This window comes from Sapajus apella, unplaced genomic scaffold (genome assembly GCF_009761245.1).
Source record: "Sapajus apella isolate SASKATOON/1434 unplaced genomic scaffold, GSC_monkey_1.0 scaffold55, whole genome shotgun sequence".
Lineage (NCBI taxonomy): Eukaryota > Metazoa > Chordata > Mammalia > Primates > Cebidae > Sapajus > Sapajus apella.
Window position 1 is genome coordinate 9,368,839 of NW_022436995.1, and position 12,144 is coordinate 9,380,982.

Below are 12,144 nucleotides of genomic sequence, written 5' to 3' on the forward strand. Positions count from 1 at the left end.
ATTCAACACATCTTAACTGAGCACCTGCCATGTCTGGTCTGGCGCTGTGCAGGACCTGGGATACAGCGGCTGATGAGAGACGTGGTCCCTGCTCTCCCAGTGCAGTGGGGGAGGGTCCAGGCAGCTGGAATACTGTATGATGGGGGAAGTACAGGACACCTTGGAATCACACAAGTGGGGCCCCACTAGAGTGATTGAGGGGGTCAGCGGAGGTTTCAGAAGGAAGCGGTGACCAAGCAGAGTCCTGAAGAATAAGTGTGTGGTGGGGGGGTAGCCAGGAGAAATGAGGGGGAGGGAAGAATCAGACAGAGACAACAACAGGAGTGAAGGTCAGAGACAGCTCAGTGTGTTTAAGAAACGAAGCAGCTCAGGCTCGCTGGGGTGCTGCTGGGGCGTGCAGGTGCCCGTGCCTATGGCTCTGCTGGGGTTAGTCCTGAGTGCAGGCCAGGGCGGGCCGTTCCTGCCGGGTCTGGTTGGCTCTTTCAGAGAGTGTGGACTCAACCCAAAGATAGAGAGCCATTGAGGATTTGAGGAGGAAAGACAGACAACTCTGTGTGTGTTTGAGCCTCACTTTGGCTGCTGCAGAGAAAGCTCTGGATGAAGGGGGCAGGAAGGGTAATGAAACCTGAGCTGGGGACCTCAGGGAGGTCCCAGGGGTCCCCCTGCTCAGCCTACCCCCCAGGCCAGCCTCCTCCTTCTGGTTGATGGAGCAGTCCTTCCTCACCCAGCCTGGGCTTGGCGTTGCCAGTGCCCCATCCTGAGACAAGTGCTTCCTTCACCTGAGCCCTCACTTCAACTTCAACATGGCCCAGGAGCACAGGGTTGGCATGACCCTAACGGACTGACCAACCCCTGCCAACACCTCCCATCACCCCTCACTCCAGTGCTGGTGTATCTGTCTATGGATGTCTTTGATTGGCATCCTCAGCCAAATCAATCTGTCTACAGCTTCTCTTTGGTGTTCCTGGTCTCCCCCTTGGGACCACACAGGGATCAGGCAGCTTATGCCTTGTAGGGTACACAGAGAGTATCATCAATGCATCATTCCCCGCCGACGAACTCCAATCTGCAAAGTCCACCTTGCCCTCAGCTTCTCAAACTCTCAAGCTGTGTCTCCAGCCCAGCCCAGCTGTGACTCTGTGGCGCTGCAGGCCGGGCAGCTCCAGAAGAGCTGAGAGTCAGGATAGCTGGTTAAATCTTGGCTTTACCACTGGTGTTGTGTGACCCTAGGCAAGTCATTTCCCTTCCCTGGACAGTGTTTGCTTTTTTGCTTGACTGGGGACTGGGTTTAGATTATTCTAATGATCCTCCATCTTGGATGCCCATTAGAATTATTGGAGAGCTTGCAAAAATGTCCCTGCTGGGCCCCAGTGTGGAGAGTGATGCTGTGTTCTGGGGTGGGGCCTGGACGAGAGTTTTCTTCTACATCATCAGTCTCATGCTTGCCCAGGATGGAGGACCACTGGATCTGCTGGTCCCTGCCTTCCCTCCTAGCACTGACCCTCTACAGTTCTATGACAGAATGAGATGAGAGGCCCATGTGGGCAGGTCACCCCTTATTTGGAAGTACTGGCCGTGGAAAACCATGCCACTACAAATACTTGGGGCTGCCAAACGGCCAGGAATTTTAAGTCCCAGCTTCTCAAGTCTGCCAAGGTGGAAGCTCCAGAACCCAGCGTTGAAGATGCAGAGATCCCCTAAAAAGGTTCCCAAAGCAGTCTTGGGGCAATAACTGGAGACAGAAGCATCTTAATTCCATGGCTTAAAGATGACCTCACAGTCTGGTGTATGCCTTTAGAATTGCTCCACGGACACCAGTGCTTGGCATCAGCTGTGGGATCCCTGGGGTGCCTTCTCCACATTCCTTGAGGCAGAGATTATGCTTTATCTAATTTGGAATTCCCAGAATCTGGAGGTGCCTGGGGTTTCGTGGGTGCTCAGCACATGCTGGTGAAATGGACAGGCCACTCGGCTTCTTTATCTGTAAAGTGGGATCACAGTGTCTTCCTTGCCAAATGACAGGCCCATGGGGAGAGCCGTGTGAGCAGGGCTGGTTTGATGAATGATTGGCAGGGGCAGTGGCTGAAGGCCTTGCATTCAGAAAGGCCCTGCACTGAATGAACGCCCTGCTGTGGCCATCTAGAAATTCTTAATCATTTTAAAACAAAAGATCTCACATTTTCATTTTGCACTGGGTCCTTCTGATTAAGTAACTGGTCCTGCATGTGTTGTATGTGGTTTGAATAAACTCAGAGAACTGTGTTTACAAACTGCTGACGGGACTTTATGAGGGCTACTAATCTCTGAATGCAGGGGCTATGAGTGCCAGGGAGAGAGCAATTCCAGGAGATGGAGAGGGAATGGAGACTGCTTTGTGCCCTTCTGCCTAGAGGAGGTGGGGGCAAGGGCCTCAGTTTCTCCATCCATCTAATGGACACACCTGTCTCAGCAGGACCTCTGGCCTCAGCTGGCCTGGCCTGACTCAAAGAAGGAACATCTGGGAGTCCTTTTTGTAGACTGGTGAGAGCTACACCCCCTTGTCCATTTCACGATTTTTCCATGGCCTTCCTGAGGCCCAGTCCTCTGATCTGCGGGGAAGAAACGGGCCCTGAAAATCCGCAGGATCAGGATTTCTGGTCGTCTGGCCCAGCTGAGCGATGCTGCCGGGGGAAGAAAGTTGTCAGCCCCAGCTGTGTAGGCAGGAACCCCTTCTCTGTGTCATCCTGTTTGGAATCCCGGAGTGCATTGCTATAGCAACTTGCCTAATTCACCCCACATGCCACGTGGAAAAACCTCTGCCCGCTTTAGAGCTGCATCACCCAAGCCACAAGCTGGGTTCTTCTACGTTATAGAATGAGGCTGCCCATCAGCAACAAGGCAGTGTAGGCAGCATCTGACCAGTGATAGGGTAGGGGGCTGAGTATTTGGACTACACCAGGTAGGTCCAGCCTCACCTATTTAGCCTGCTAGCTGGCCCTGGTGCCTGACATCCCACCACGAGCTATTTATTCCTTGGGCTCAAGGCACAGCCAGTTGACATGGAAATCCCTCTGGGTGGAACACATCACGTTGTCATCACTGATTAGTGCCATTCAGCATGAATTAACTCATTAGGCCTAAAGCTCAGAGCAGGTTCTGATTTGGGGAACGGAAGCAGGCAGGGCAGGGAGGAGGAGATGGCCAAACCTTGACCCTGAGAATGGGCTGGGGTGACAGTTGGGCAGACAGTGTTCCAGGGCATGGGGCATTTGGGGGCAGGTGTCAGAGCCCAGTGGGCCCTGAGCCAGGTGGGGAGATGGGAGGGGGACAGATGGTCTCACATAATCAGGCACCATAAGAGGACCACTTCTACCAAGCCAGCATCTTGTTGGAAGAATCACTGTATAGATGAGCCTAGAAGCCGGCGTCCCTGTGGGAGTGGTGTTTGCATACTGATCTCATTTCCCCTGAAGACAGCTCCTTCAACAAGGACCACTTATTGTCTGTCTGTGCCCTCATGGTCCATTTCTTTAAAAAAGTATGGTGCATGGATTCAAAGCAGTGGCCCTTGTAATCCCAGCACTTTGGGAGGCCGAAGCAGGTGGATCACCTGAGGTCAGCAGTTCAAGACCAGCCTGGCCAACATGGGGAAACCCCACCTGTACTAAAAATACAAAAATAAGTTGGATATGGTAGTGCAGGCCTGTAATCCCAGCTATTTGGGAGGCTGAGGCAGGAGAATCACTTGAACCCGGGAGGCGGAGGTTCAATGTGCCTAGATCATGCCACTGCACTCCAGCCTGGGCGACAGAGTGAGACTGTCTTTTAAAAAAAAAAAAAAAAAAAAAAAAAAAAAGCAGTGGCCTTGGAGTCAGACAAATCCCGACAATGCTTCCTGCTCTGTGGATGTGACCTTGAATGAGCCATTTAACTTCCTGTGTGTAACCTGGTAATGGCAGAATTGCAGTAGTGACTCCATGCAACTGTAGCGAGGCCTTATTGAGATATGAGAAAGTGCTTGACACAGTGCCTGGCATCAATTAAATGAGGGGAAGAGTACTAATGCTTCTGTGAGCTGAGGGCTTATTGGGTACCAGACACTGTTCTCAGCACTTGACACAAATGCATTACATAGGGACCACTGAACCTGATGGTTGGCCTATGAAGTCGTTATGCTGCCCATTTTACAGTTGTGAAAAATGAGGCCCCAGGGGGCTCATCCAGGGTCATCCAGCTAGAAAGGATTTGTGTCCGGGCAGTCTGGGTCCTCAGCCCACGCACATGCCGATTATTTCTGCTGCTCGGTGTGTGCTTCGGCGAAGGAGGAAGTGAGAGACAGCAGGGAGCGGGTTTGGCCACACTGACTTTTCCTCCAGGTGGGATTTCACACGGCTTGTCACTCAGGTCTTAAGTATACAGTATGAAAACCCTCCATGGAATTTTTTTTGCAGCTCATTGATTTTTGATTTACAAGATGACCACCACCAGCCTCTTCCTCTCCTTCTCCCATCACTGGTAGCAAACTTCTGGCCGTCTGATGAAGAATTCACACAGTTAGGATCTGCATGCTGGGGTTGGGGAGGGCCGTCCTTGGACCACAGCTCCTACAGCAAGCACTCCGTGCTGAAGGTGTGCGGGTGTCTTTGGAGCTCACAACTGCTTAGGAGAAAGTTCCAGATGCCTGTGAATCCTTGCTGGTAGCCCTCAGTTGGTGGGGAGTGGGTGGGCAGGGAAGGGGATTTAAGTGATGAGGATCAGCAGCGATGCCATTTTTGAATGGTATTAGAGGATTTTTAAGGCTGATTTTGTAGCTGACCCTCCCTGAATCAGCCAGAGCCCATCACTGCCTGGGCAGGGTTATGATAGATCCTAGGACTATGTTCAACTTTGAGTCCCAAAGTAAGCTTTGGAAGCTCAGGGTGAGACAATAACACCCAAATCCAGGCACTGTGAAGAAACAGGGGCTTTTTAAATTCCCCAAATTCCCTTCCACATAGCAAGAGCCAAACTGGCGCAGCTCAGAACATAGTTTTATCCTAAGCGATAGGATCTGGGGGTGTTGGTGGAAGGGAGGGAGAATAGAAGGGAATGTCCCTGCTGTTAAGAAGGAAGAACTCCCACTACAGCAGGGTAGAAAGAGATTCAGAGAGGGCAAGGTGGAGGTAAGATACTGTCTGAGTTCTTCCAGAGCTCACAGCCCTGCTTGGATGGGCTGGGAATGGTGGGAAGAGCATGGAGCTAGACATCCCATCTCTGGGGGTCCAGTGTGGGGTAGAAATGGGGGCATGGTGAGTAAGCAGAAAGAGAGTGAGACTCACTCCAGGGCCTGTTTGTGATACGGAAAGATCCAGAAGCTCTTCAGCTAATGGCAGCTGAGGCGCTTTGCTGACAAGTTCCCAGCAGGTGGGCAATGGGGTGGCGAAGTGACAAACTTCCCCTTCTTCCCTGCTGTCCACTGGGAAGGAGAGGCTGGGAGCAGGACTTGGACCTCTGCAGCTTTTGCACACCTACGGTGCCTAGCACTGTGCTTCTCCACAGGAGGCTTTCTGTTGGGTAGGACCCCCACCCACAAGGGCCACGTTGTGTGGTATGGGCCTTCTCCTCTGCCACACCAACCACATACTGACTTCAAGACAGCCTCGGTGGTAAGCAAACAGACAAAACAACCCTGAGTTGTTATTATGATCAAGAGTTTGGGCCAGGGCTTTGAGGGAGGGGCTAGGAAAGTCTTCACTTATTTGGGGCCCTGGCATGTATATCTCTGCTGATTCTTTAATACACTTCCTCTAAACTTCTCTTATGAACTTGAGTTTGAAAGTTACATCTCCGTGTGTGCTTAGATCCTGAATAGTCAATACCTTGAGTGCTGCTGCTGATGCTAGAGACGAAAGACAATCGCCTTGAGTGCTTAATATGTGTCTGGCATTTCCTAAGCATTAATCTTTGTGATAACTAAGTTCTATTATTACCCCTACTTTGTAGGTAAGAAAACTGAGGCACAGAGCCATAGAGTAACTTGCCAAGGGCACAGAGCCCTAGCTGGCAGGGCCTAGGTTAATCCCAGGCAGTGAGACTCCAGGGCCTTCACCCTTACACCGTGTCTGATCTCACTTTGTGTCTTTATGGAGCCTGGAAGATAACAGGTGCTCAGCAAAGATTGCACTTCTATGAATCATCACCCTTACAGCTAGGTTATGACTGTAAAACTCCGGTCAATGGATCTCCTCTGTCTTTGGACTTGATTACTTCTTTTTTTCAGGCTTTCCTGATAGTTTTGTCTACCCCATCACACTGTCCAACCTGCAGCTGGACCTCTGGGAGCTCTGGGAGAGTAGACGCTCTGAGGCCTCACTCTCCCTTGGCCTCTGACAGGCCCCCTGCCCAGCCAAACTGCTCTCACCAGTAGACAAGCTTCCCGGTAATCCTCACATTGAATCCATGTGATGCACAGATCAGAGAGCAACATCAGTCTTGTCCTGGAGCCTGAGGAATGAACTCAGTGATCCCTGAGACCCTTCTAGTCTTCAACTGACCAGAGTGGTTTTAAAATATTCATCAACTTCTTCAACTAGTCCCAGAAAATAACATTCCAAAATATGAACCTTCCCACTTTAAGGCCCACTCACACTCTACACACTTTTTCAGGGCCAGTTCAAATGATATCTCCTCCTCCAGGAAGCCTTCCTTATCTGGCTGAAATTGAACTTCTCTTATTTGAACACCCAGCCCCTGGTTTCCCCACGCCATTCATTCCCTGGTCCCTCTGTTTAGCTTTCCCTGGCCTTGGCTTGTTCTCAGTTACAGGCAGGACCCAGATCACACACATGCTTGGGCCCCACCCCCAGCTTCTTGCTGGCGGATGTCGTTGTTCCAACATTGATTGATATGTTTAATGAATCCCATATTTCAACAACGCAACTGACCAGACATAACTCAGGAGTGTTTTCGCCATATAAGCGGAGCTCTGACTCACAAATCCCGTGTCTTCAGAGGTCCTTTAACGTCCTTGTTCTCCACCCCCCCCCACCACTTGAGCAACAAACAACATTAACAACCATTGATTAAAGCCTACTGTGCACCCAGCCCTGTGTTTAGGGCCTTTCTTACAGTGCCTTACTGCATCCTGACAACCTCAGGGACTCAGAATTTGTATCTCCATTCCTCACATAAGGAAACCTGTTGGAAAGGTTGCATAACCAGTCCGAGATCGAACAGCTAGCAGGGTGCAGAGCCAAGTGGAAGCCAGGTCTGATTCCAAAGCCATTGCTCCTAGCTTCCTGAGGTCCAGGTGGTCCCTAGCCCCTAAGGCAGCCACTCCTTCCCAAGGTTCTGATGGAGCCACATATCTGGAATCACACAGGAGTGCACCTCTTTTCTTGTGGCTGGATCTCCTCATGATAGAAGGACAGGTCCTGGAGAAGACTCTCCCCTCCTGTCTAAATACACCTAAATGGGTTTGGCCTCCTCCTGCAGCTGGCTTCTAGATGCATGTTGGCCTGGTGGCAGTTCTTCCCTCGCTTTCCCATCCAAGCCCCCTACAACTCAATGCACCAATGATCGTTTTAAACTGTGACTCTAAGATTCCACTAGCCAGAGGCCCTTTCAACCATGGGCCCTCTGAGAAGCTCCTCTGTAAGCTGACACTGGGGCAAACGGTAGAGGTGCCCTCAGGGAGCTCAGGTGGAGACCCCTATCCGGCAGTCGGGATGAGAGTCTCCACCTGAGCTCCCTGAGGGCACCTCTACCGCTACCGCTGCATCTGTCCCCCACTACCGGCCCTAGCTCGGGCCCGGAGCCCACGCAGAAGAGGAGGTCAGGTCGAGCACTCACACCCGGCCAGTACCCTAGGCGCTAGCCCTTGCTGGAACACTCGGCCGCCTTCTGCAGAACAGCATCACTGGCGGCCGCCCCTGGTGGAGGGTGGGGTTGGGGCGCCCGGTGTGGGACCGCCGGGGCCCGGGTACACTTGGGCGGAGAGCCCAGGGCTGGCCACCAGCTACCTGCCGTGCGCCCCGGGCCGGAGGTTCCTGCCGCGCCCCTACACCTGGAGTGCATTAGGCGGCGGCGCGCGTCTAAGAGACGGCGGCTTTCCCCAGATTATTGAATAATTGCATAATTCTGAGCGCGGGTTGAGAAGCGATGCCGCGTCCCTACCCCGGGTGTCAGGTAACGTTTCCGGGGGTCCTGCGCTGCGCGGCTGCGTCCCGCCGCTGCTGGCCGGGCCGATGAGGGCTAGCCCCCGCCTACGGGCCATCACCCAGGGGAATTGCTCTGTCTTCTGCCCGAGGGACTCTGGGCAGCCCCCACCCCACTCCCTAGCCCTCCGGGGCCGCCGCGTCCGGCTCTCCAAACTTTGAGATGCTTCCCCGGCGCCAGGCAGAATGGCAGCCGGGGCACGCTCGCTCGGCGCGTTCTGTCCGCTTCCCCAGCTGTGGCCGCGCGCCCTCGGCGCTCGGGGCACACCCGAGTGCCCCTGGCAGCTGTGCGGGACCCCTGGCGTGGCCCATGGAGGCACCCAGGAGTGCCACCATCAGGGCGCTTTTCAACTCTAGCCTTTTCAACTCGTCCCAAACACACCAAAGAGTCCCGGCTCTCAATAGCCTCCGCGCACCGCCCTCTTGTGCTGAGCTTCACGAAACCGCTCGACTGCGGCCAGTCCCTGGGGGACCTACGTCCCCAAGAGCAGCCAAGGTCTGACCCTAGGAGGCGCGTCGCGTCCCGCTCCCGGCTGCTGGATCCAAGCCCCCAGGGCCCAGGGAGAGACTTCGAGAGGCAAGGGGAGGCAGGGTGTGGGCACGTACCTGGCCACAGGCTGAGCGCCCAGGCCACCACCAGGCCCCTGGGCAGGTCCATGTCCCGCGGCGCGGTGGCGGGTTCCGGTGTGCAGCAGCGGCGGGGGGCGGCGAGCCAGAGCGGCAGCGTCCTCGGCGCGACGCCTGCAGCCTGCACTGCGCGGGGCGCGGGGCTCCCTGACAGCTGCGGCTCATTCAGAGGAAGTGGGAGGGTTCGAGCTGCGGGGAGGGGCCCCGGACACCGCTCCGCCTCGGGCTCCCGGCCAGGCTCGGCCGCTCTGCCACCTGGGCAGGCGGCGCGCTGCCTCGACGCGCCCCTGCAGCGCTCCTTCTCCGACCCGACCTCATGCTCCCGAGAATACTCCAGAGAACCGCGCCTGGAAACTCGCTCAGCAGTGTAGCACCAACCGCCTCAGTCAGATTCTGCTCAGGAAAAGTGGTTTCTGTTCCCATTTCTCAGTGAAAAGAGCTGGCTCAGGAACACCTGCTAAAACTCAGGTCCCCTTGGCCAAGTGAGTGGATGTCCCTCAAAGGTCCATTCTGAGCCATCCCCGTGTCTCCTTGCACCCTGAAGCTTGAACCGTAGAGGCTGCAGTGTTTCTTCTGACCCTGGAATACGTGCAGATTCGCCTCCACTGCCATCCTCCCCAAACCTCCACACCTGAGGCATTCCAAAGCACCCAGGTGCACCGCACACCCGCTCTTAACACAGCATGAGGCTCTTTGGAACCCTGCCACCTTCTTTCCCCCTTGTAATCATTGACAGTTAAATTCAATGCACATGTATCTCGAGAGCTTTAAATCCAGGCTCTGGACCTCCATCCCACGTGTTGAGGCTGGCCTTTCCAGCAATGGAGGAAGCTGAGGCAGAGGGTAGGAAGGTCAGGATGCAGGAAAGCCACAGCAGAGCACCTTTCCCCTACTTTCTCAGGCAAGCCTCCTTTCACCCCTCTTACCATCCCCACCAGGCGGGGTCCCAGACACATGCTGATATTCCCAGTCCTGCCCTCCCTCAGTTTTCTTCATTGTGCTTAGTGGAGAAGCTAGACATCAATTGGTGTGATCATTTGATTAACTGTTCTCTCCTGTGCAGACCGAAAACACCATCAGGGTAGAAATCTCCGGTTCACGGCCAGGCGCGGTGGCTCAAGCCTGTAATCCCAGCAGTTTGGGAGGCCGAGGCGGGTGGATCACGAGGTCAAGAGATCGAGACCATCCTGGTCAACATGGTGAAACCCCGTCTCTACTAAAAATACAAAAAATCAGCTGGGCATGGTGGCACGTGCCTGTAATCCCAGCTACTCAGGAGGCTGAGGCAGGAGAATTGCCTGAACCCAGGAGGCGGAGGTTGCGGTGAGCCGAGATCGCGCCATTGCACTCCAGTCTGGGTAACATGAGTGAAACTCCGTCTCAAAAAAAAAAAAAAAAAAAAATAACCAGAAATCTCCAGTTCACAACGGAGTACTCAGCCCCCAACACCCAGGAACCAAGTAGGTGGGTGGGTGGATGGATAAGTGAGTACAGGTGGTGTGTGGGTGCACAGAGGATGGAGTTTTCTATCTGAGAGGTACTGGAAGGGCTTCCCAGAGGGGGTGCTGCTCAGTCAGGGCCCCTGAAGGTAAGCTGGAGTTTGAGAAGGTGCAGGTTCACGAGTCATGTGGCATTGTGTTTGATTATCAACCTCACTCTCTTTCGGGTGACTATCTGGGTTTTTACTTCAGTATCTTCACCTCTCCCACTCAGCCACAGACTCGGGGAAGGTGATTCCATCCCTGGGGTGTGCGTGTGTGGAGGGAGGTATGCAGTTCAGGCTAAAATGAATGAGTGTGTTACCCGTCCCAGCCCATAGTTTTAGAAAGACTAAAGAAAAACATTTTCCAGAAAGCAAGCTTTCTTGCCTTTCTAAAACAGCCCTTAGAACAAACAGACAGATGAACGAACTCTCTCTCCTCCCCTCTCCCTCTCCTGCCTCCTCTCCCAGGCTGGAACAAGAAACTTTGTAATTGCAGAAGTTCACGGGGTTAGGGTAGGGAAGGAGGATCTGTCTTGGGACGCGGTGGACACTGGATGACAGAATGGAGAATCTTGTTGAACCCTTGAATGAAGCACCCCTTTACCCTGTTCCCCTCTGGACTTACCAGCTACGTGACAGTGAGTCCCCTTTATTGAGCTGAGTTTAAGCCAGTTGAGTTGAATGTAGAACATACTCACAGCTCGGGAAGGGGCTGCGGCCTGTGTCCCTGCCTTGCACAAATCTCCAGGTGTGCCAGAATCACCTGGAGCACGTGCAAAGACCGCAAATTCCCCAAGGATCAGGGAGTGCTGGTGATCCCCAAGGATCAGAGGCTCCCCAGGCACCTCTGACATGTGGGTGGTCTGCAGCTTTTGCTCAGAGTCTGCATGCTGCTTGCTGAAGGGGCGCGCTGCGGTGGCTGTCCCGGCTGTGCTGCTGCTGGTCTTGCTGGTAACAATTCTACCATTCATTCACCTTCACCATCCTCACAGGGGCTGGGGGAATGGGGGTCCTGAGGATTGCTATGTGTGATTTTGTGTAACATGTGAGGGTGGGGGGAGAGGTATGCCTTCATTTGTTCTTTCAACAAATCCTACAGAGTGCCTACTGTGCCCCGTGCCCCGCAGCCTGCACGAGGCGAGCTGGTGATGGAGCCGAGGAGACTGGACATAACCACATACTTATTTATCATAATCTAGTATTTATTAATATATTTAAAATCATTTATTTTATCATTATGAAACAAAATTTAAATCACACCCAAGGCAACAGCGTATGAATGACAAGTGCACAATCCACACTCTAAGGCTAAAGAATTGCAATGAATTGGGTGAAGGGCTTTCCGAAAGCTGTGGCTTCTGTTGAATATTAGTAATAATAGCAATGACTCTTCACACGTGTACAGTGTTTTATTTATTCACATGCCATCACATGTACCACAGAATCCAGCAGTTTTTAGTATGCTCACAAGATTGTAAAACCATCCATACTAATTTCACAATGTTTTTATCACCCCAAAAAGAAACCCTGTAACCATGAGCAGACACTCCCCATTCCTTCCCAGCAGCCCCTGGCAACCACAAATCTATTTTCTGTGTCTATGGATTTGCCTATTCTGGACATTTCATATAAATGAAATCGTATAACACATGACCTTTTGAGTCTGGCTTCTTTTCCTTAACATGATGTTTCCAAGGTTCAACCGTGTTGCAGCACGCATCAGTATTTCATTTCCTTTTATCACCGAGTAACATTCCATCCTATGGACACACCACCTTTTGTTTATCCACTCATCAAATGATGTGTATTTGGGTGTTTCCACTTTGGGTTATGATGAATAATGTGGCTATGACATTTGTG

General features: G+C 52.9%; 1 protein-coding gene across 1 annotated transcript in view; it reads right to left on the reverse strand.

The window, feature by feature from the left end:
• Nucleotides 1-8,971, reverse strand: part of ITGA11 (integrin subunit alpha 11) — a 141,292-nt gene extending 132,321 nt beyond the window's left edge. Inside the window, exon 1 of the mRNA XM_032244623.1 lies at nucleotides 8,781-8,971. Within this exon, the coding sequence (XP_032100514.1) occupies nucleotides 8,781-8,832 (52 nt within the window). The 5' untranslated portion in view covers nucleotides 8,833-8,971. The remainder of the gene's footprint in view (nucleotides 1-8,780) is intronic.
• Between the last annotated feature and the right edge of the window lie 3,173 nt (nucleotides 8,972-12,144).